Source organism: Monodon monoceros, unplaced genomic scaffold (genome assembly GCF_005190385.1).
Source record: "Monodon monoceros isolate NGI ecotype Baffin Bay Population unplaced genomic scaffold, NGI_Narwhal_1 Super_Scaffold_19, whole genome shotgun sequence".
In the NCBI taxonomy this organism is placed as follows: Eukaryota; Metazoa; Chordata; class Mammalia; order Artiodactyla; family Monodontidae; genus Monodon; species Monodon monoceros.
Window position 1 is genome coordinate 67,846,190 of NW_021703775.1, and position 24,321 is coordinate 67,870,510.

The 24,321-nt window shown below is 51.0% G+C and overlaps 1 protein-coding gene across 2 annotated transcripts in view; it reads left to right on the forward strand.

Annotated features, from left to right (window-relative positions):
- OTOF (otoferlin) overlaps nucleotides 1–24,321 on the forward strand; it is a 91,291-nt gene that overhangs the window by 17,521 nt on the left and 49,449 nt on the right. For both annotated transcript variants that reach the window (XM_029232014.1, XM_029232015.1), the window contains exons 3-5: nucleotides 11,383–11,471; nucleotides 19,012–19,111; nucleotides 20,980–21,161. In XM_029232014.1, the coding sequence (XP_029087847.1) occupies nucleotides 11,383–11,471; nucleotides 19,012–19,111; nucleotides 20,980–21,161 (371 nt within the window). The remainder of the gene's footprint in view (nucleotides 1–11,382; nucleotides 11,472–19,011; nucleotides 19,112–20,979; nucleotides 21,162–24,321) is intronic.

Genomic DNA, 24,321 nt, shown 5'->3' on the forward strand with positions numbered 1-24,321 from the left:
TGTTGTTTCTACAGTACTCCATGGGATACATCCAACACACATTAGGTTGACCAACCATCCTGGGACTTGCCTGAGATTTAGGGGGTTCCTGGGACACAGATTTTCAGGGCTAAAAGCAGAAAAGTCATGGTCAACCCAGGGTGAGTTAGTCACCCTACTCATCTCGCCTGTGCACCCACGCCCCATGAGGAACTCCTAGCTTGCCTCCAACTCCCCACCCCCAGAGATGCTATGGATATTCTCATGCATATGCCCCTTGGGCTTGTGTAAGTATTTCTCTGGGATATACGCCAGGGCCAGGAATTGCTAGCTCATAGGCTATGCATACACTTAATTTGACCCAGGACTGTCATGGTTGACACTAGCAGTGCCTGTTTTCCACATCCTCATGTACACCTGGTGTTATACAGCTCTCTGATTCTCATCAGGCTAATGATGATACCTCATTGTTGTTTTAAAGATACATTTAAAGGTTCCTCTTCTTTAAATTGCCTGTCCATATTCTTGGCCCTTTTTTCCTATTGTTATAGCTGTCTTTTCTTATTAATTTGCAAGAGCTCTTTGTATGTTCTAGATACCCACTCCTTGTTGGTTTAAGATATTGAAATATCCTCTCCCAGTCTGCCATCTATCTATTAACTTTGTCCCTTGTGCCCCTCATTGACTAGAAATTCTTAATCCTGGCGTGTTTCCAAGTTTTGTTGAAGAAGTCTATATACTCTTCTTGGTTACAAATATATTTTCCTACATTTTCTGATTTTATAGTTGTATCTTTTGTCTTGTATGTGGTTTTTGATAGGGGTCCAGTTTTATTTTTCTCTATAAAGGGAACCATTTTTCCTAACATCAGCTTGCAAAGCAAGCAATCATCTCTTCCATTTATTGTATGTTAAAGTCTATGTGAGTCTTCTATTCTATTCCTTTAGTCTATCTGTCTGTTCTTGAACTTTACCACACTGTGTTAATTAATATGGCGTTTTAAAAATGTCTTAATATCTGATGAGACAAGTTCTTTACTCTTTTTTTTTTGAAGTTGGCCTATTTGTGGATCTTTCTTCTCCCAGATAAATTTTAAAGTAAGTTTATTAAGTCCTTCCAAAAACCAAATAAATTTTGATTGAATTTTATTGAATTTAAAAATTAACTTAGGGGCTTCCCTGGTGGCGCAGTGGTTGAGCGTCCGCCTGCCGATGCAGGGGACACGGGTTCGTGCCCCGGTCCGGGAAGATCCCACATGCCGCGGAGTGGCTGGGCCCGTGAGCCATGGCCACTGAGCCTGTGCGTCTGGAGCCTGTGCTCCGCAACGGGAGAGGCCACAACAGTGAGAGGCCCGCGTACCGCAAAAAAAAAAAAAAAAAAATTAACTTAGGAAGATGTCATTTTCTTCATAATATTAAATCATCTATTCCATCCTTTACTAGGATTTTAAAGTTTTCTACATAGAAGTCTTATGTATTCTTGATTATTTCCTAGATGCTTTATGGTTTTGTTACTATCATGAATGGTATCTTATCACATTTTTTGGTTGATTATGGCATAGAGAAATGCTTTCCTTTCCTTTTTAAGTCCCTCTTTTATCTGGCAAACTTGCTGAACTTGATATTGATCCTCTTATTCATTTTAATAGTTTATCTATTGATTCTATGTTTTTATGTATGTGATAATATTATCTACAAAAAGAAATGTTTTATCTCTTCCTTTCCAATCCTATCTCCTTACTTCATTATCTTTCCATAGGGTATTGGCTGTGATCTCTAGTTCTATGTTAAACAGTAATGGTTTTGGTGGGTGTCCTTTCTGCATTCTCCATATTAAAGAGAATAAATGCATCTAAAGTTTTGTCATCAAAAATAATTGCTGGAATAGGATTTTACTATGTAACTTTGTTTACTAGTTTACTAAGAGTTTTTATTATAAAAGGTTGTTGAACTTTATCAAAACCTTTTTCTGCACCAATTGAGACAATTATAACATATTCCTTTAGTATATTTCATAGTGTATTATTTTTAATACACAGATTCAATTGGCAAATAATTTTGTTTAGGATTTTTGCCACTATGTTCATAAAATTTTCATAATTCAATAATACATAAAATTTTCTGGAACTATACACATAAGATAGAAATTTACCTTGACATTTTGGAAGAATCAAATGTAAAAACATGTAAGTCTGGGCAGTTTGGGGAGGGGAGTTCTTTGACTCCCTTTTCACTTTCTGTATGTCTTCTTGAACCAGTTTTGGATTTTTACATTTTTCTAGGCATTTTTACATTTCATCTGGGTTTTCAAATTTATTAGTGCACATTTGATCATACTGTTTTAAGATTGTCTTAAAATCTTTTCTGTGCCTAAAGTTATTTCCCCCTTTTTATTCCATATTTCATTTATTTGTATCTTCTCTCTGTTTTTCTTGGTCAGTCTTATTAAAGATTTGTTTATCTTATTAGTCTTTGTAAAGAACCAGCTTTTGGCTTCATTAATCTCCCCTGTTGTGGTTCTCCATTTCATTGATTTCTGCCCTTTTCTTAATTATTTCCATTCTGTCTGTTTATTTTATTCTACTCTATGGTTCTTTTCCTAACTTCTTGAGTGCTAAGCCTATTATTATTATTATTATTTTTTTTTTGCGGTACGCGGGCCTCTCACTGTTGTGGCCTCTCCCATTGCGGAGCACAGGCTCCGGACGCGCAGGCTCAGCGGCCATGGCTCACGGGCCCAGCTGCTCTGCGTAAGCATATTATTTTTAACTTTTCTTGTTTCTTAATAAATGTATTTGAAGCTGTAAATTTTGCTCTATATGCAGTTTTAACTGTATCCTATAAATATTTATATATAATGTTTTCGCTATTATTCAGGTTTAAACTTTTCTTACATTCCTTTATGATTTTCTTTTAAACCCAAGAGTTATACAATAACGTTATTTAGTTTCCAAATAAATACATGTATGAAATTATAGCTCCTTATTTTATTCGTTTCTAGCTTTATTGCATTATGATCAAAGAACAGAGTCTGTATGGTATTGATCCTTTGGAATTTACTGAGACTTCTCTTATGACACAATTCATGGTCATAAATGCTCCCTCTGCTTAAAAGGAATTTGTTTAGTGTGGGGTTCTATCTGTAGCTCTATATAAGCTTGATATTATATAAGCTCAAGCTTATTATTTATATTATTTCATTCTTCAAATGTTCTGTTTATTTTTCTGTGCTTGATCTATCAGTTCCAATAATGACTGTAATAAAATCTACTGCTACAATTGTTGATTTATATATTTCTCCCTGCAGTTCTGTCAGTTGTTGCTGGATGTGTTTTGAAACCGTTGCTAGTTGCCTTTATGTTCATTACGGCTATATCATCTTGCTTATTTTTCCCTCAACGGCACTTGATATCCTTCTTTGTCTCTTATGTTGTTTTTTGCATCAATTTCCATTTTGTCAGATATTAAGATTGCTATCGCAGCCAATTTTAGTTCGTTTGCCTGGTATATCTGTTTCGATCTTTTTAATTTCTTGGTATATCTTTTTTCGTGTTCTTATCTTCAGTAATTCCGTTTTTAAAATCAAGTGTGTCTTCTTAGGGCATGGATTATTAGGTCTTGTTTTCTTACCCAATGTGAGAGTCTCTCTGTTTTCATTGATTAGTTTTACCCATTTACCTCTACTGTAATTGCTATTATTATAAGGCTTATTTCTACCACCATCTTATTTTATATTTTCCATTTACTGTACTTTCTGCTTCTTTCTTTTTTTTTTTTTTTTCCTATTTTCCAGCTTTCAGTTGGATAGATTGAGTTTCTTTTGTTAGTTGAAAAGCTATGTATTCTGTTTTTGTTTTCAAGGTAGGTAGTCAGCCTTCCATACTTATGTTTATGTTCTCCTGTTGAGAGCTCAAATAAATAATTATAATTTCTCCTAACGTGACAAGTACCTTAATACCCTCTTGTGCCTCTTTGATTTCCCCACCTCAGCCCACATCCTTATGCTGATATTAACTAGATTAGAATTTTAATTCTAGGTTCTTATGAAGGTGTGTTCCCTTTTTCCTTTATTTGTCCTAGCCTTCTTTGTTCTTTTTAAAGACAACAATAGTCTTTTCCAAGATACTTAATCACCTTTATTTCTCATATCTCTTGAAGCATCTCTTGGAATTGTTTTTCTTCTTATTTGAGTACCTCCTCCAAAAGTATTTTTCATTTGAATTTTTATGTAGCAATCCTTCTAAAGCTCTGTAAATCTGAGAATGTGTTTCTTATTTCTTCAAATTTGAATGAGAGTTTCATCAGTTATAAAATTCTAAGCTCGAAGTTCTTTCCTTCACAGCTTCAAATATAAGTCCTTTATCTTTGATATTCTTAAATTTTATTATAATGTGTCTAATTGTGGGTTTCCTGATCTTTCCTTTTTTGCACTATTTTGTGAGCTCTTTCAAATCTAAGGCCTTTCATCTTTCATTTATTATAGAAAATTCTATCACCATTATTTTTTTCAGACATTCAGTTTTTATATTGTTCTTGCCTCTGCAACTCCTATGATCAGATGTCAGTACTACTTCTAGCTGCCATTTCTTAGCTTTTCTGGTTTTTGTTGATTAATCCTTTGCTGCTGTCTTCTGAGGGAGTTCTTCAAATTGATCTTCCAATTTACTCATTTGTTCTTTTTTCTTATGATTCCTTGAACTTGTTTTATATTTTGCTGACACATAGTTTTATGGTCCATTCGTTCTAATGATCCTGTTCCAGTTGGTGTATACAGTTCAGTCTGTTGTCCTTTTTTTATAGGAGAGATACTCTCCCAGTCTCTTTACTTTGCCCTGTTTGAGCTCCCCTGGTATCAGCTACTGTGTCTGGTAATGAGTACTGAGCAACCACCAAAGGCTGCTATGTCAGCCTCTAGGGGCTGAAGGGTGGGCGTGAGCACCAGGGGGGCCCAGTCACCACAGAAACAGAGTCAGGGTCTCATCTCTAAGCCTTAAAGGCGAGACATGGTTGACAGAAAGCAGTCGAGAATTTTAACAAACTAGCTCTGGGGGTTCAATGAGAGAAAGTATGAGGCAGTTGGTTTATCAGCATCTATTTTTATTAAACCTCATCCCAGTAGGGTTTTTGTCACAGTTTTATCAGTAAAGGAGCAGGCAACCATTGCCCCAAGGTAGTGCCAGGGAGTGATGAGAGCAGAACTTGCAAAGATTTCCTCCAACCTGTTCTCCCACTGCTGCTTCCATTCACCCCTCCCCCACAAGCTGAGCAGCCGCCATACTCCCCAGCTCATATCAGTTCACACAGCCTTTGGTCCCCCTGGGTTTCTCATACCTGCTTGCATGTTTGTTCGTTACTTCCTAGAATCCATATTCCCTTCTTGCTTCTGTAGTTCCTACGGGGTTGACTTTGGGGTGAGAGGCAGCAGAGTCCTAAGTCACCATCTTGGCGCAAAGCACAGCTCTGCTTGACCCCAGAAGAGCTTACCCCAACTTTCCTGGGCCTTGCCCCTCATGTCTGGCTCTGTCTGGGCTGGAAAGGGCCTTATGACAGCCTGTTCCCTTTGAGGCTAGCATTTAGCATTAGCCTCCAGCGGCCACTGAGAACTGCTGTCTTCTCATTCTGGGCCCATCCCACACGGTACAGCTGTGTCCATAGGACCAGAGCTGTAGACACAGGGGAGCAAGGCCTCAACCTTCTCACCTGGGTTCAGGCCACCACTGACCATCACAGCCCCCAAGCTGTACCCTCCCCGGTGAGAGTTCTGTTCTTGCCTTCTCCGCCTCCTGGCTATATGACTTTCAGCCTTAGTTTCTAAGCCTCAGCTACCACACTTGTCAAATGGGGCAGGCGATGGGTATGAAGTCTCTTTGTAAAACCATGAACAAAATGAGAGATTGTCGTGACGATGGAACCATTGCCGGTACTAAGCCTCAGATGAGCCCCACCGCACAACCTGCTTGGTCCTTCCCCTCCGCACCACCTCTTCAGTCAGGGCTCCGAGCTGGAGGGCCTGCCTGGGTGACAGTGCAGGCCGCCTGGCTCAATCGCTCAGCCCTGCCTCCCTGGGCGGCTGCCCCCAGTCAGCCAGGCGCAGCATCGACTCCCTGCTTCTCACCAAGTATCCCAGGGGACATGTCCACCCAGACCTCCAGCCCGTGAGCAACCTGATGCCCCTTATAAGGGCACTGTCACTCTTTTCCATTAACTGCACCCTGGGACACCTGAGCCATGGGTATACATGACATTCCAAGTTAGTCACCGTGTCCTTCCTCTTCCCAGGGCCTCCCAGCACGGGGCAGGGGGAGTCAGTCCTGCCGCCCCAAGCACGGGACCACGTTCTGAGCACCTGATGTGTGCCAGGCCCAGGTAGAGATGCCCCAGAGGGAGAGGCAGGTGCAACAATACACAAGGATCCCTGCAGGAACTTGGGCACAGGGAGCCTCCGGGTCAGTGCACAGAGACCAGGAAGGGGTGGAAGCCAGGGAGTTATGGGCAAAAGCACATGCCAGGATCAGAGAGCAGCCGTGAGGCGGGGAGAAGTAGCTCCCACCTGGGGAAATTTATACACACACGGGCACTTGGTGGAACGGGGCAAGGATGCTAAGTGACCTGCAGTGCTCAGGCCCTCCCATGGGACACGGACTTGCCCGTCACTTGCCCTCCGGGCGGCCCCGTGGGAAGAGAATGGCAGCAGATTCCCACAGCAGCACCATGCTGCGTCCTGAGCAAGGCCTCCTCCATCCAGTCTCCACAGCAACTACAGCGATGAAACTCAGGCTCAGAGACTACGTATCCTTCCCAAGGTGACAGCTGTAAGTGGCAAAGCCAGGGTTCTTAGACACTAAGCCCCCTCTGGATGCAGCAGTAGAAAGCTGCTTGGCCTGACCCCCACCATTCCTGAAAGGCCTTGCCCGGGTCTCTCCACGCCCCTGTCTCCATTTCTCCTTCTAAGAAGCAGTTTGCAGCCTGGCTGCCACTGGTCAGCAGGGTACACCCCACAAAGCAGTGGAGGCAACCGACCCACCTCCTGCTCAGGAAGGGGCCGGGGAACTCTCCAAAGACAGCCTGGAACTGCACCCGTACTTATACCTGTCTCCCCAGCCTCGGGTGGACAAGTCCTAAACTTTCCCGGCTGGCTCCTGAAAGAACCAGCCTGTCAGTGTTTCCAGAATAAGCTTGGAAAAGAAACCTCAGCTGCCCCTTACAAAACCTCCAGAGGTCTCCTAGCTTCCCAGCAAGTCTCTTTTCTCACCCTTACTGTGCCCAGGGCCTTTGGGAACCAGCTCAGTGAGGTATAAAGCACATTGGCCTGGGAGTCACGAGACCTGGGCTACAGTCCCCACTCAGCTGTTAATGAGCTCTGCGCCCTTGGGTTGGCCACTCAACCTCTCCAGGCCTCAGATTCCCCTTCTGAAAAATGGGGTCAGACTCCTTGCTCTGTCTGCCTCACAGAAATGTTGCATGGGTGAAAATGAAATAAAAGACAAGAAAGCAAACATCTCTCCCTCCTCTACTCAGACGAGGATGGGAGGGGCCGCTGCAGGCACAGTGGAGGAACCTGAGGCGGTGAGGGGTGGACATGGCAGAAAGAAAGCGCTCTGCACAACAATGGTGGAAACAGAGCCTGGACTTGGTATCTCCTTTCCCAGAGGCTGGAACCTGAGATCCTGCATTTAAACTACAACTATGGAGAAGCTAAAGAGAGAGAGAGACAGAGACGAGAGAGACAGTCTTCGTGCCAGGCCAGCAGCCAGCCGAGGCCCCTGGTGGTGGGGTGGGGGCATGGCCACACCCAGCCTACTCCAAGCCAGCTTGGTTTGGCCTTAACCAGGCTCTTGTGGACCAGACCTCCCAGCAGAGGCGGGAATAACAATAGTAATTGTAGGAATAAGGGCAGCTGTGAGGTACTGAGTGCTTGGTACACGGCAGGACGGGCTGAGAGCTTACGCAAGCCTCATAATTCACTGCAACGCACTGGGTGGGCAACACCCCAGGCAATGAGTAGCGCATCAGGGTTTGAACCCTAGTCTAATTCCAGAGCCTATGGCCACTTGCAAAGTGGACAAGGCTCAGTCCTGCCCTCAAGGGGCTCAGTCTAGTGGGGAGATGGACCCAGAACAGGAAAGATGGACTATGGGCCTTCTGAGCCCAGAGGGGGGAGAGGTCATCAGCCTGGGCGGTAGAGGGTCAGAGCTCATCTTCCCACTTCACTTGTACCTGGAAGACATGGGCTGTGAGCAACGTGGGTCAGGAACATACCTGTGTGGTTCATGAATGGCCTGGCACCCAGCACAGGGCTCAGGGGAATATTGCTGAGTGAAAGAATGAACAAAGGAAAAAACCCAGTTTGAGTCTTAGGTCTCTAACTTCCCAAGACAGTCTCTTTCCATTGCACCCTAAAGCTTTGCAACACATCCTAAAATTTTCCCCCCAAAATTTAGAGGGCTGTCTCTTTAAGGACATTGCCTTGCTGATTTAGGATGGTCTCAAACCCAGTTGATGAAGCCCAGGATAACCCAGGTCATTCTCCAGCCTGCATCAGGAAAACCTTTCCGTGGAGTCTTAGATAGCTGGGGCTGATAGGATGCAGAACTCCGCCACCCTGGCCAGCACCTGCCAGGTCACGGAAAAGCTTAGAGCTGGTGAACTGGGTCACAGCTCCACACTCCCGGTGCTCCTGAGACCCACTTCGGACAGAGGTCCTCTTCCCTCCCTCTGCCCCTAATGCTTGCCACCTTACTCTGTCAATGTTCTTCTCCCAGGCTGCAATTTCAGGTCTGTGCCTGTCTTCAGTACTACCCAGAGAGTAGCTCCTGAGACACACCCCTGCCTCCCCACGCAGAGCCCGGCACACAGGAAGTGCCCAGCAAATATAGGAGGTGCTCAGCAAACGTGTGCTCCTGCATGGGGCTTGCTGGCTCATGACAACTTGAGTAGCTATCTTTGGCTCAGCTACTACCTGCGTCCCCTGGCATGTTTGGAGGCTGACGCGGGGTGGGATCCAGGATGATGTGCGGGCTCCCTTGGCCCGATCGCTAGGCCACTGATTTCAGGGCATCTCCAGAGGCAGAAGACATGATCCTCAGCTGCTGTGGCTGCAGGAAGAGAATCATTCTGGTGCTGCCTCAGGCTGGAGAGAGGCTCTCTGTCCCCAGGAGCCCCCTGCAATCCCTGCAGTGTCCATCCCCAAGGATGCCAGACCTTGCCCCGGCTCCTGGAAATAACAGCAACGCAGTAGAATTCACTGTAATAAAGCGCCATGTTGATCAGGCTCTTACTTGCACCGGGTTCTGCGCTAGTGCTTCACCAGCCTCGCGATAACCCCAAGAAGCAGTACTGTGACGTCACCCTCGCTTTGCAGAGGAGGAGGAGCTTGTGGAGAGGGCAATTAGCTCGGCCTCACCCTCAGGCCAGCAAGGAGCAGCACTGCAGGCGAGGCAACCATCTGAGGCCGATTTGCTGAGTGCCTACCATGTGGCAGGCCCCGTGCTGGGTGCAGGGTGACCCAAGTAAACGAGACAAGACTGGGCCTGTCGGCTCTGCTCAGGCTCCGAACTGCTGAGTGGGACAGGCAAGCTATCCCAGGAGTTCGGGGGACAGCGGGAAGGGAGGGGGCTGGTATGTGGAGAGGCAAGGGCCGGGCAGGGAGCCAGCTCTGCCCCTGATGACAGGCCTCCCTGACATGCGGCTGACTCCTAGAGAGAGGCACAGCTAGCGCGGGGGACTGTCACAGTCATCCAGGGCTCCGTAACAAACCACCCCAAAGCTCACTGACAAATTATCAACATTTTCGTGTTTATCATGCTTCTGTGGGTTGGCTGGGCTCGACTGAGGCTTCTTCTTGGAAATGCTAAATGTGCTCCCTCAGCTGAAAACTTTCTGAAAGGGCGCCCCGTGGTGGGCTTCCTCTGGAGTCTCATCCCCAGTCAGGGACCCCCAGGTGCCCCTCCCAGCCCTTGATGACTCCCCTCCTCTCTGCTCAGCAAACTGGTCCACGACGGTGGCCTTCTTAGCCTGTCAGCCCTGGTGACCCAGTAAACTGCACCCCGACCACCGGGCAAGTCAGGGCCTGGCGATGGGCAAGAAGAGACCACAAGCCGCTTCCCTCTCTGGGCCCCTTTTCCTCCAAAGGACTTCATGTTTCCCGGTTCCTTTGTGTTCACCTAATTGTGTCACTCTTCAACACCACCCTCCTCTAACTGTGCCATTTCCACAGCTCCTTTTTCTCCTACTCCTTCCCTCCTTCAAGTGCCAAAATCCCATGCACACACCCTCATGTGGCTCAAACACCCCCTTCCCCTTGGTTCTAAGAAAACCAAAATCTTGGTGCCCCCCCTAGACCCGCCTCCCTCTGCATGGTGGCTAATGAGTTCGCCCTTCGCACACTAGTTTATTTCCCTTCAGACCGATAATGGCAACTTCATTAAGAAAACCATACCCTTGCTGAGCTGGAGACCTCCAGATGGCAGGAACAGAGCAGCTTAATGGGGCCTGTGGGCGGCCAGGCTGCCTCACAGGCTCCCCTCCCCGCCTTCTTCCTACTGTGTCTAAGGCCTCCGAAGTCCCCCCCCCCCCCCTGCCCCCCTCAAAGCCCTCTCCCTCCCCACCCCAGGCCCCCCTCCCTCCTCTGCTTCTTCCTCCCTCACCTGCCCGCTCCAGCTGACCGTGGAGGTGTCATGTCAGGGTCCTCCCTGGCCCTTGGCCAGCCCCAGAGAGAGGGGACATGAAGGCCATGACAGGCCCTGCCCACACTCAGCCGTGATCTGCCAGGCTGGCTTGGTGCTCCCCCAGCCCCCAAGTCCTCCCTGGAGAATGAAGAACTGCTCTGAAGCAGCACGCTTGCCGGGTGGGCCCTCAGAAGCCTGCCCAGCACCTGCTGGGCCACTAAAAACAGCGTCCTGTTACTTCCCTGAACCCTAGTTCCTCTGCCTCTAGAACGGAGACCACGTTACCAGCCTCTTGGGTGGTTGTAAAGACTAAAGGAATTAATGCATCTAAAGCATTCAGACCCACATAATGGAAAGTTCAGACCCACAAATGGCAGCTAGTATCACTATTACTATTGTTATTATGTATGACTAGCCTCTTGTGCGTTCTGAATTTGGTGATAGAAATGAAACAAAAGGTCATTGCCTCCCTCCTGCTCTGTCAAATCCCCCTTGGTGAGCATCTCTCAGCGGCATCTTGAGCAGACCCCAGAGCTTTCCGGTTATTTTCAGTTATTCAAAGTCAGGTCCAGCAGGGTTTATTGCTCCACCCCGGCACCCAGTTTCCATCTGGTCTTCCAATTCCTGTGAAATATTGGGCTGATGTGAGGGGCTATCTTACCAGGGGTCCCCCTCCCACTCCCCACACCCCTCCCTGTCATTTCCACCCAAGGCCACAGCTGTTCCTCTCTCCCCAGACCTTCCGGTGGCAGGTGGCCAGCAGCATCGACAGCAATGAGGTGCTCGAGATTCAGATCTTCAACTACAGCAAAGTCTTCAGCAACAAGTAAGTGAGGGGCGGGGCACGAGAGGCGGGGCTCCGAGGGGCGGGGCGCCTGCCCTGCTCCTTGGGCTGCCCCCTCGTTTGAGTTTAAAAGGGGACCCGCACTGGGGCCTGGGTTGACCTTCAAAGACCCGCCCCCACCCACCCCCCAAACCCCCACTCCCTCATGTCCTCAGAGTCTCCCTGCCCTCCCAGTCCTTGTTGGCCAAGTTCACTCTCTCTGTCCCCAGTCCTGGCACAGCTTCCTGTCCCCTTCCTCAAGTTTTCCCCCTTACACCATGCTGGGCAACAGTTACCCATCAGAGAAGGTGATAATACCCTCCAACAGACCACCTATCTGTAGCCTTGAGAGTGAACTTGTCACACCTGTGGAGGACTGGAAGCTCCGAGGCAGTTTGGTTCAGTGGTTTAGGAGTCAGGAAAGCCTGCTCTCAGATCCCAGCTCAGTCATCTACTGTGTGACCCTGGGCAGGTTGCATGACCTCTCTGAGTTCAATGTTTGCATGTGTAAAGAGGATAAGTACTTACCTCAAAGGGAAGCTGTGAGAATTAAATGAGACAGATGTTCATTCATTCATTCAATCCCCATGTTTACTAAGTGCCTACTGTGATGGCAAGGTGCCCACCTTCATGGAGCTTACATTCTGCAATGGAGCCCATCTACCTCCTTTTGCTGAACCACTACCAGGGGTTCAGCAGAAGTAGTTCCCATCCTTCTCTCTGGGTGACAAGCAAAATTCAGAATCATTTGAACAGTCTGTAATGGTGGCTAAATATAGTACATGTAAGTTCCTGTCTTGGATTCGAAAGCCAGTTTTCTTATACAAGCTAGAGGGGGTCATGGCTGAACCATGACACATCTGAAATGGTGCGGGGGTTTTATTCACTGAGAGCTCAGTATGACTCAACAGTGGGAGAAGACCTCAAATGAATGAAAAGCTGACCTAACCCTAGGTCATGTTAGTAGGAGAGCCAGCAGAGCAGGAGAGGTGAGGGGCAAGGGTTCCACTGTCCCCATGCTGCTTGGACAGAGCACGAGTAGGCACTGCCTTGTGGTTGCCAGGGGGTAGGGACTTTAAATCTTGCCTCATGACAAGGGGATGAGAGCCTAGAGGAGAAAATCACAGAAGACATGTTCATCCATCCATCCATCCTTGGTCCATCCTTTCAGTCACTCATCAAACATTCACTGAGAAACACTCTATACCAGGCAGACACTGTGCTAGTCATTGGAGATACTAAGATGAGGGATTAGGGCACCATGTCTGTCCCCTAAGAAGGTTTTCTGCCATGTGAAAGAGGAAAGATGTGTGCCTAGAAGCAGGATCAGGGCAGGGCTGCATTGCTGGTGGACAGCAGACAGATGAAAGATGGCCAGAGCTCTCCAACCAATGAGCTGTCACGGGGAGAGGGTTAGCAGGGAGTGGACCATGATGCCGTAGAGGGGACTTCTGAGTCAGGAAGGGCCAAACCACGTGACCTCCAAGGATTCTGTGGCTTTTATCGGGAGCCGGAGAGATCTCAGCTGGGTATGGGATGTGGGCATTCCAGGCCCACCAGCAGAGAGGCCTATCGGGGCATCCCATCATTCAGGCAGCTGCCTCTGGCACCCACAAGAAAGGTTGGTGAGACACCCCACCAGGGGCCCCCAAGATGAAGCAGGACCTTCTTCCCTGGGATGAGAGACGGGATAACCTGTGAGAACAGGAGAAACAGGCACATGCACAGCAAGGTGGATGTGGAGGAAGAAGCAGAATCGGAAGCTGAGGGCTGGGAGGAGCCCCAGGCATCCCAACAGGACCCACGGTAGACAGCAGAGCACCAGGGAGCCTCGGAGCTCAGCCAGGGCAACCCTCGCTGTGCAGATGGGGAAAGTGAGCCTCGGAGATGTTGCTGAGGCCACAGGGGTAGACGGCTGTAGGGGGGTGGCTAGGATGCTGGTCTCCTTCCTCCCCTTCCTAATCCTCAAACTCCCAGAAACCAGGCTATGTGAACAGTGATGGTGGAAACCCAGGATGTGGAAGAGATTGCTAAACCATTTAAATGAAAGCTGCTGGACCAATCCCTAAAATGCTTGAAAACATCAAAACTCTTGCTATAAACAAATCAGAATTATCTGGTAAATTGTTTAGGGAATCAACTACTGTAACAGTGAGTATGCTGGAATATAAGGCTTTGATGAGTCGTTCTAAAACACCAGCAAGAAGGAGACAGAAGTGGGGAGTCCCTACTCTGATTCTCCTTTCTCTCTCCCGGCCCTCCATGCCCCCACCCAGGAAAAGGCAGGAAACCCCACAAGGGGAGGCCTGGACCTGGTGGAAGTGGGTCCTGCTGTTTCCTTGGAAGCTTGGAGAAGGTCCAGGGCACTGTTGGCTGCAGAGCTGGGGTGGGGAGGACTGGTGGTCTCGTGTACAGCGCAGGGCCCACCTGACACAGGCCAGCTCGGGGGGTGGGAAAGGGAGGGCAGGTGCTTGGAGTCAGGTGGGCCTCAGTCTCCCACCCTGGAGTCTGGGCTCTATTTCCCAGAGCCAAAGAAAAGGGCCACCTAGTGCTTGCCCTCTGTCCCCACCGTGGCCCAGCTCAGTCACCAGGCTCCTTCTGATGGGGCAACTGAGCCTCTGGGGATCCTCTGGTGGTTGCACCAGGCACGGCAACCAGTAAAGCCACACCCGCTGCTCGGAACAGTGGCTGGCACCCAGCAGGCCCCCCTTACTTTGTGGAATGAGTGAATGAGTAAATGTCAGGAGGAGAGGGCGTACAGGGTAGGAGGATCTGGGCACAGGAATTCGAGTGGCCCTTCTTCTCTGAAGAGCTCAGGGCTCTCCAGGAACCCAGTCACATGACTGGTACATTTGGGGAAACTGAGGTAAAGGAGGCTGGCGTGAGATTTAGAACCTGTGGGCCTGATCCCACCACCACCCACCACAGAGAAAGGGACTTATTCTAGAAGCAGAGGGCAGCATAGAAGCTGACCCCTCACCCAGGCCAGGAGACTCCAGGTCTGCTCCACCCACCTTGAATGAGGTCCTTTTACAAGAGCCTTGGGCTTCCCTGTGAGGACGTGGTGTTGGGTCCAGAGGATCTTGTGCCACCCCCCTCTGCCTGTCCAGAACCCTGGAGGGGGGCTGGTCTGACCCAGGCACCAGTCTCCTGGGGCTCCTGAATAATTCAGGAGCCAGGAGAGCAGTGGAGGCCTGGTGAGGCCTCAGGCACTTGACACCAGCTCCCAGGGGAAAGCAATGAATTATTGACAGACCCTGGTGCCTAGTTGCAACTCTACTGTGGTCAGTCTGTGGGCCCCCCTCGCTGCTGGCTAACTACCTGAGAATCCTGCCCCTGCTCAGCCTTCCCAGCCGCCCCGTGGGGGCCAGCCCAGCCTCCAGAATCAGGGGTTGCCATCCGGAGGGCCCACCTCCCAGGCAGCTCCTCCACGCTGACCCACTGAGCTTCCAGCCAGGCTGGACAAAGGGCAGCTGGGATCAGGGCAGGAGGTGGTCTCCGGGGTCACCAGGCAGGCCAGACCCAAGGCTTCCCTTCCTGCACCAGCTCCTTCCCCAGAGAACATCTATGGAAGGGAGTTGAGGGGCAACGCTCTGTTGGAAGCAGCATGCGGGCACTTGTTTTGAAGTTGTTTTGAAGGACGGTACGTTACAGATGTGCAAAAAGGGTAACGTTTTATAAAAAATGTTTTTCTGTATTTTTTTAAAGTTTTTATTGGAGTACAATTGATTTACAATGTTGTGTTAGTTTCAGGTGTACAGCAAAGTGAGTCAGTTTTATATATATACATATAGCCACTCTTTTTTTTTTTCTTAGATTCTTTTCCCGTATAGGCCACTACAGAGTACTGAGTAGTTCCCTGTGCCATACAGTAGGTTCTTATTCATTATATACTTTATACCTAATAGTGTGTATATGTCAGTCCCAATCCGCCAATTTATCCCTCCCCCCACCTTATCCCCTGGTAAGCATAAGTTTGTTTTCTACATCCATGACTCTACTTCTCTTTTGTAAATAAGTTCATTTGTACCCTTTTTTTTTAGATTCCACATGTAAGCAATATCATGTGATATCTGTCCTTCTGTGTCTGACTTACTTCACTCAGTATGACCATCTCTAGGTCCATCCATGTTGCTGCAAATGGCATTATTTTGTCCTTTTGATGGCTGAGTAATATTCCACTGTATAGATGCACCACATCTTTTTTATCCACTCCTCTGGTGATGGATGCTTTTCTTTATCCTTAACATAAGACTGAGATCACATCCGTTGTCCATTTCAAAGAACACTATTTTTTATTTTTGTTTGGGGGAAGCAGCAGGTAACTATTAAGAGTTAAAGCCCCACAAGCCACCCTCTGTGGGTATGGTGAATTCAGTCCTCTGCCCTTGCTAGCTCCCAGGATCCCAGCCCCATCTTCTGGGCCGCAGGCTTGCTCTGGCTCTGTGAGGCTGCGCATCTGCCCCCAGAGGCCACCCTGTGCAGGAGGCCAGTGTGTATGGGCCCTCCAGACGGCAAACACCGCCCCACCCCATGCCCCACTGTGACATGTGACATCTGAGTGTGGCGGTATTAGAGGACTTTCACTTGAGTGTACTCACCACCACCCAGTGAAGCAAGTGGTATCACCTCCTTTGGGGAGGTGGAAAAAAAGCAAGGCTCAGAGAGGTTGGAGAACCAGCCCAAGTCACACAGCTGCCAGGTGGTAGAAACCCTCTTAGACGCTGCTGGGCAAACCCCCCTCTGTCTGACTCCAGAGCCCAGGCTCTTTCTGCTGTCTACATTGCCTCCCATTAGGGATGGCATTTAGTCTATGTGTGAACAGGGCTTGGACCAGGGCATGAGGAGAGGGGAATTTGCCAGAAGGCGGATCTCAGCTTACTGTGTGATTGAAGCAGAGGTGGATGGGTGAGCAGTGAGAGCAGCCGGGGTGTAGTGAGGTCCCCGTCACCGGGCGTCTAGCAGGATCTGGGAGTGTGTGTCAGGGAGGAGGTTTAAGGGACTTCTCCTTTTTTTTTTTTTTTTTATTTAACATCTTTATTGCAGTATAATTGCTTTACAATGGTGTGTTAGTTTCTGCTTTATAACAAAGTGAATCAGCTATACTAAGGGACTTCTCCTTGACGGAATGCTGGACAAGCTTTCCTCTTAGGTCCCTCGCAAGTCTAAAGGTCTGAGAACTTGTTTAAGCCTGGAAGGTGCCAGAGCCTTCTCTGAGCACTTGTGGGGGAATAGCTCCATCCTGCCCCCTGGGGGTGTCTTGTCACACTGCAGCATCTCTACTGATCCCTGGGTATCTTCTAGGGAAAGTTGTGCCTGCGTACCCAGCGCTCAGCCGGTGCTCAACAGGCCCTAGTGGAGCTAAAAGGGCCTGAAGTTCCAGTCAGCAAGGGGCAGTGGTAGAACAGGGATTCTCAAAGTGTGCTCCCCAAGCACCATCGTAAGCATCACCTGGACACTTGTCAGAAATAGCCATTCTGGGGCCCCACCTCGCCTGCTGAGTCAGACCCCCTGGGGCGGGGCCGGCTCCCAAGAGCAGATGGTACACATCTCTCCCAACTCGGTGCTCAGTGGCTTCACATTGGAAGCTTGAAACTGGCCTTGGTGGAGGTATTTACACCATGGAAATGAGCAAAAGCTGCAGGTCAGGACTGCCCTTCCCCTCCCCCAGCCAGTTGTTAACAGTTACCAGCACAGTGGTGGTGGTGGGGGTCCCAGTCATCTGTGATTTAGCAGGTCCTCCCAATGATTCTGTTCATGCTGAAGTTTAGAACCACAGATTTAGACCCTAAAGATATGAGGCTGCAAAAAACCCAGTATATACGTTCATGCCTAGAGTCTACTGTTAGAAGGGCTACACAGAAGCTAAGAGCCCACCACCCTCATTTTATAAAGACAAAGTTGAGACCCAGGGGCAGCGGCTCTAGGTCTCCTGACCCCAGCCCGGCACTTCAGCCCAAGCTGGGGAGAGGGCAGGATGCAGCGGGGGAGGCAGCTTCCAAGGGGCTTGTCTGAGAAGAGCCTGGAAGCCAAGGTAGGCTTTAGAGTGGAGGGATGGTATGAACAGTTTCACCCATAGGGAGGATGGGGCGAGCTGACAGATGGAGCTCTGAACCCCGGAGAGAAGCATTCATTCACTGTGGCTGCTCCCAGCACTTTCTCCCCTCACACAGACGGGAGGCTTTTTTAAAACAGTGTCTCCCTCCATGGCCCTCAGGAGGATGCAGACATCAGACATGTCCGGTAAAGTCAGAATCCACCGATACCTCACCTCATCCGGAGTGGCCATTAAATTAACTGCGTCCCTTCCTGCTTTCTATAAGCCAAGGGCAGCACCAGATGATCCCAAGGTCCCCTCCTGTCTCACACCCTGTGAATGCCCCCCTCTGCTTTTGTCCCTTCAACCAGAAGTGGTGTGTATGTTTTAATCTACCCCATGTGGAATCACCGTGTGAGAACATCTCTCTGAGTACCCTGTTCTCTCCTAGAGCAATAACCTTCAAACCATGGGATGAAGTGGCAGGTCAACTCAGTCAGCATTTATGGGGCCCCCACTGTTGTTCATTAATTCAGCCAGTAGATTTTGAGATCTCCTGTGAGCCAGAAATATCAAATAGAGTCTGGAAATAGGAAACATCTGCTTCCCTGGAAAGGCTCACGCTATAACGTCACCCCCTTGATAGCGACCAGACAGCTCCTGGAGTGCTGACTATGTACTAGGCGCTCTGCTAAGAACTTGGCACAGAGGATCTCTGTTAGTCCTCTAAACAGCAACTCTGTGAAGCAGGGGTTATTAGCTCATCTTAGGAGAAATCTGGGACTGAGAGCCCAGGTCAGCTGCCCAGGAGGCAGGTAACCCTCTAGTAAGTGTCCGAGCTGGGTTTCCGATCCTGTCTCTCCGACTCCAGGTCTGTGCTCATCGCAACACTGCCCTGCTGATCCCCTCTAGGCAGCTGGGTGGATGGGGATCCCACAGTCAGATGGGTTCTTGCCCCAAGGACCTTGCAGAATGCAGGTGTGTGTGGGCATCACTACTGACTCAACAGAGGACGAATGAGCCAGTGGTGTCGGTGAGGGATAGAGACCTTGGTAGTGATTAGGGAGGTGGAAGGGGGAAGAGCTATCTGTGTGTCCAGGAGCCTCTGGTCCTTCCCCACAGCCTCCATGCTGGGCATCTGGAAGCTGCTCCGCAGGGGCTCAGCAACCCCAATCGCCTGTACCCAAGGAGCGCGAGGCTCCGCCAGCACACACTGACCCGTCTGTGGACATCCCCCCAGGTACTCACTGCCCTCAAGCTCTCCCAGGGAAATGGCCGTCATACGTACACCCACACACAGTTGTTGGGGGTCACAGACCCTCCTGGACATGCCACCCTGGCCAGCCCCAGCTCCTGGGCCACCTTCTCCAACCCCAGCCTGGAGCCTGAGCCAGCCCTCTCGTCCCCTTGCCAGCCAGTCACAGCCTCTCGGGATGTCAGCCTTGCTCCTCGTTCTGGCCTCTTCATGTGAAACCATGAAGACCACGCCCCCTCTGCCGTTCACAGGCTGATCGGGACCTTCCGCATGGTGCTGCAGGAGGTGGTGGAGGAGAAGCACGTGGAGGTGACTGACATGCTGATTGACGACAACAATGCGATCATCCAGGTGAGGGCGCCCAGAGAGTCCCTGGACCTGCCTATTACGGGTCACCTGGGGGCCTGCTGGCCTCCCTGCCCCTGCACATAGCGTGGCCTGGGGAGCACTCCTTGTGGGCCGGGAGGTGAGGTGGGAGGAGGAGACTCAGGTCAGACTCTGCTGGAGCCCCTCAGCCTGGCAGCCATGGCCAGAGCCCTTGGGGAGTGACAGGGCCCCAAGGTGGACACTGCAGTCCTTCCTGCCATGAGAGTACAAGAGAAGGCGACGGGGGGGATGCCCTCCCTTCTCTCCCCAGGGGCCCTTCCATCTGGACCCAGCTCAGGAATCACTAAAGACATGTCTCTCGTCATCTGAAAGCCAATCTGAGCCCTGCTGGCCACTCCTGGGCATGACCTTCACTCTGCATGCCTGCCTTGGCGTCTAAGACTAGCCTTTCTGTGAGGGCAGGGACCTTCTTTCTATTTCATCTGTCACATCCCATCCCAGCACTTCCAACAGGAACACACGTGTGCTAATGACGCACAGTCTGTAGGCACTTAATACATGTTCAAACAAAGGAAGGAAATAAACCATTCTGGACGCCCAGACCCCAGGCTCTGCTCTGACGTGTCTGTCCCCATGAGCTCATTGATGCCCACCACTGGGCAGCTGAGCCTAGTGGTGAGGAACACAGCCCTTGGGTAGAAACATTCAGTAGGCCACTCACTAACTGTGGGCTGGCTGCATACCATCTGCAAAGTGAGCAAAGTTACAGTATCAGCTTCACAGGACTGCTCTGAGGATTAAACGGGAATGCACAGAAAGTGCTCGGAACAGTTAAGCATATAGTAAGTGCTCAATAAATATATAAAATAAGATCAGTAGCTATTATTTCCTGGCCTCAGTTTATCCATATGTAAAATGGGGCTGTACCATGGCTCTCCAACCCTGGTCTCGCATATGACCCTATGTGGTAGCCAGCAGAATAGCTTCAGAAGCAGGACTGCAGCCACAGAGAGCCAGGATGGAAGGAACCCTCTCTGAGGAGTGCCAAGGGTGGGGGAGAAACTCCCACGGTGCCTTGGTGGCTCAAGACACTTCTTCCCTGGGGAAATCGAAGCCTGGGCATTCAGAGGACCACATGCCTAGTGTAGGCTGCCTGTGGGGGTCGCTGGAGCCAGCCAGCTCCTGACCTGGAGGAAGGGAAAGCATGTCTAGAAGATTTCCTAGCACCCACATGGGCTGAGGAAGGGACTAGGCTGACTCTTCCCTGTGCACTGGGGAGAAGCTAGAGCTAAGAGGAGGCTTCTTGCTCTGTGGCCCAAGGGCACAGAGAAAACCCCATGGTGACCTCGAGCTCCCATCCTCTCCAGATTAGGAGGGTGGGTGTCAGGTGAGCAGGAAGAAGTGCTGACCTCACGCCTTTGAGGGTGTCCAGGGCCTGGGCTCCTCTCCTGAAGGACGTTCTCAGCTCATGTCATCAAATCCCCAGAGAGCATCAGGAGCGAGGGGAAGTCAGCTGATTTCAGACAGACCAGCCCTGGTCCCCGCAGGCAGCCCTACACCATGGGGACACTGGAGGATGCTCTTGATTATGTGTCCAGTGGACTCGGCCCACCCCCAGCCCAGGCTCAGCTGCCCGGCGTGGGCCCCCCACCTCGGGCACCAGGGAGGAGGAGAGCCACATGCAGCAGGATCTGGAGCCACAGCCCATTCAGTTGTCAGTCTTTCTGAGCCTCTGTTTTTCTCATCTGCAAAACGGGAAAGTAGGGGGAGGATAGTACCCAGCTTGCCTTAAGGGCGTGAGAGCACCTCGTAAAAATCACAGAGCAGCGGAGGACATGGGATTGTGATTGTTATTGCCGTCCCAGCCGCTCACCACCCATCTCTCCCTCCAGACCAGCCTGTGCGTGGAGGTCCGGTATCAGGCCACAGATGGCATGGTGGGCTCCTGGGATGATGAGGACTTCCTGGGGGATGAGCCCCTTCACGAGGAAGAGAAGGACAGCCAGGAGACAGATGGGCTGCTCCCTGGTTCCCGCCCCAGTTCTCGGCCGCCAGGCGAGAAGAGCTTCCGGAGGTAACAGGCTGGGCCCTCTGCCCCCAAAGACACAGGGAGGAGGCCTGGGGCCTGCTCCCCTGGAAGGCCCCTCTAGGCCTGGGCTCAGAGTACAGACATGAGTTGCTGGAGAGACATACAAGAGGAGGTAAAGTGTTTCTGCAGCATCCCCTGCACCCCGACTCCAGAGCTCACTGGGGAGGCAGCAGGGTATCTGCGATCAGGCTGAGGGGCCAGGCCTGCCCGCTACCCTGAGGGAGGCAAAGTTCTGGGAGGGTGGACTCTAACATGGGTGGAAGAGGCTAGACCTCCTGCCTCCTCAAAGAATGTGAAAAGCAGACAGGAGGAGGCCCTGATCTCTCTGGCCCAAGACCCAGCAGTGCCAGACCAGCCCCAGGCAGCCTGGCCTCTGCTCTGGCCCGGTGAAGGCCCAAGAGAGGGAGGCTTCTTCCTGCCGGAGTGAAGCCAACGGTTGTGGTCGGGACCTGGCCTCTATTCTGTTGAGAAGACCGCATCCCAACACCCTAGGTGTCCAGGATTCACACCTTCAAATGTCCAGTCACACACAGAGGACAGGATGCTGTGTCCAGGCCTACTCGTTCCAAATGTACTAGTTTTACAAAAAAAAGAAAATGCAACTGTATTACTCTCAGAGCCCAGAGAGACAGACTCAACTCAGGTTAAACACTGTCTGCAGGTTCCTAGGTCACTGGGAATAATGTGTAAAACACAGGTAAGTCAGCGGTGCATCTGAAGGATGGGGGTGGGTTTGGAGAGGGGGGTATGCTCCCCTCCCATTGGAAACATCTCCCTCCCATCTCCTTCCACCCTGTCCTCTCCAAGTAAAATTGATTCAGTACTTGTTCTGAAAAAACACAGATGCTAAATTAGGGTAATTGAATTTTATACTTTTATTGTATGAATATATTTTCCTTCTTTGCCCTTGAACCACTCCCCACCCCACCCCCTTCACACACACCCCAAGACATATACAAGCTTCAGACCCCGGGAGCCAGGTGGGGAGTAATCATAGTAAGTCCAAAGGAACCATGCCTGTGGCAAATGTTGCTGGACCTGTGTGACTCCAGGTCAGCCATGAGGTGGTGGCATCGCCCAGGCCAGCTCAGAGACCGTTCTCCTTAGACTCCAGGCTGGGTAGCGTAGAGGGAGCGTGTAATCTGGCCTCAGGAGACACAGGTCTGAGTCCCAGTTCTGCCTCTTACCAGCCTCGTGACCCTTGGCCAGTCACTCCTACCCTGTACCAGGGGGCTCAGGGCAATGGGAACCCTCACCCTGCTGCTGGGAGAGCTGAGGGATGATGGAGGGTCAGGCTGTAACTGGAGTGCCAGGTACTACCCCACGTAAGGGCTGGTAATGAACAGGCTCTTGGACGATGCAGAGGGTTAGGAATCGGGCTGGAAATGGTGAAAAGAGGAGCAGGGACGCAGTGGGGAATGTGGGGATGCTGACACCTAGGGTACCATCTGGTCCTCATCCTCTGTCCCCATGGAGAAAAGAGCTTGTCTGTGGCTACACGTGGGCTTTAAGAAAGGGCTTTCTGGGGACAGACTGGACGCCACGTGAGAGCCATCAGTTGCAGGGAAAGGAACGCTGGCTCCAGATCAGGAGAGCTGAGTCCCATTAAGTCGCATCCTGACTGCCACTAACTAACTGACTTTGGAAAAGTCATTAGCCCCTCCGGGTTAGTAACAGGAATGGGTTGAGCATCCTGGCTGCCCTCCAACTCTGACATCCTGAGGGACCCAGGGATTCCCCAGGTCCCGTGGGTAGCGCGTGTGGAGAACAACCCCCTGGAGCTATGGAAGCCAAGAGGGCAGCCCTGTCGCTACAGCTCCGGCAACGCCGAGCCAGGTCCTCTCTCATCCCACACAAGTGGGCCAGGGTGTTGATGGAGGGAACAGTGAGATGATGCAGTCAAGCATGAGGGGCTTTGGTCCTGGACCTGCAGACTGTCCTGGGCCCCAGGAGTACGGAGATGGAGAGGGTGCCTCTATCCTCCCTCACGTTATAGCCTGGCTTTCCCATCTCCCCAGCAGCAGCAGGAAGCAAGAACGGGAGGAGAAGTTTTGTCCCAGAGTTTGGGAATGGGGAGAGGGCGACGGCCGCACTCAGAGCTCCTTGTCTCCTGGGGGCCACGGCCTGCTTTGGAGGGGCTGGGTGTGTGCACAGATTCCCGGCTGCACTGGGGCTGCCAACCCAGACCCTGAGAGCACCTCAGGGTGGTGCCACTGCCACATGTTCTCTGGCCAGGCCTGGCCGTGCAGCCAGCAGGCTGGGGGCAGGGGGAGGGCAGAGGGGTGAGGAGAAGGTAGAGCTGGTTTAGAGAATCTATGCTTCTCCTGTGGTTTAATTCTAGCTGCCTGCATGGGCCAATGAGTTCTGGGTCAAGGAGTGCACGGTTCCAAGGGGAACCCGGATTTGGCCTCGCAGCCATAGGTGTTATGTCTCACCCTCCTCACGTAAGTGCCAGCCAGCCAGCCCTGTCAGCTCTGGGGTCTGGGAGAACGAAGGAATAGGGAGAAGGAAGGGATGTATGTGCCCAGGCTCTGACTCCAAGTCAAGTCCTCCCTTGCCCACATCTGCTCCCTGTCCTGCAGCCCCTCCTGGGAAGGCACATTGCTTTGTAGGTCAAGGTGCCCAATCTACAGGGTGCCTCTCTGTTGTTTTCCCAACAAGAAAACTTCATTGCTGGTAAGCAACGGTCTCTCACCTGGTTGTCTGGATCCACAGGGGTCTGGTGTGGGAATCTATTCCTCCCTGTCTGATGTGGCTGCGTGGGGTGCTTGCTGGAGGGGTCGGGGGGCTGGTGGAGTGAGTGGCAGGAAGCAACCGGAGGCCCAGGACTGGTGGCATGAGGCATCCTTTCCATGGGGGGCAGAGGAGGCTGATGTGGGGAGGTCTCCCTGCAGGGCCTAGGTCCCCAGGGCTGGGCTCCTGCCATCTGCCCTCACCACCCCCTGGAAGGGGCTCTGCAGACATTCCTCTATACTCCCAAGGCCTTAAGTATCTTCCCAGAAGCTCCTCCCATTGGACCTCAGGGAATGTCCACTGGCAGCTCTGCCTGAGCAGTCCCCCAGCCCCCAACCCACCACCACCCGCCCTCCCACTAACCCTCTCCTCCCATGGTTCCATCAGGCCCAGGCCCTGGTCGGTCTCCTCC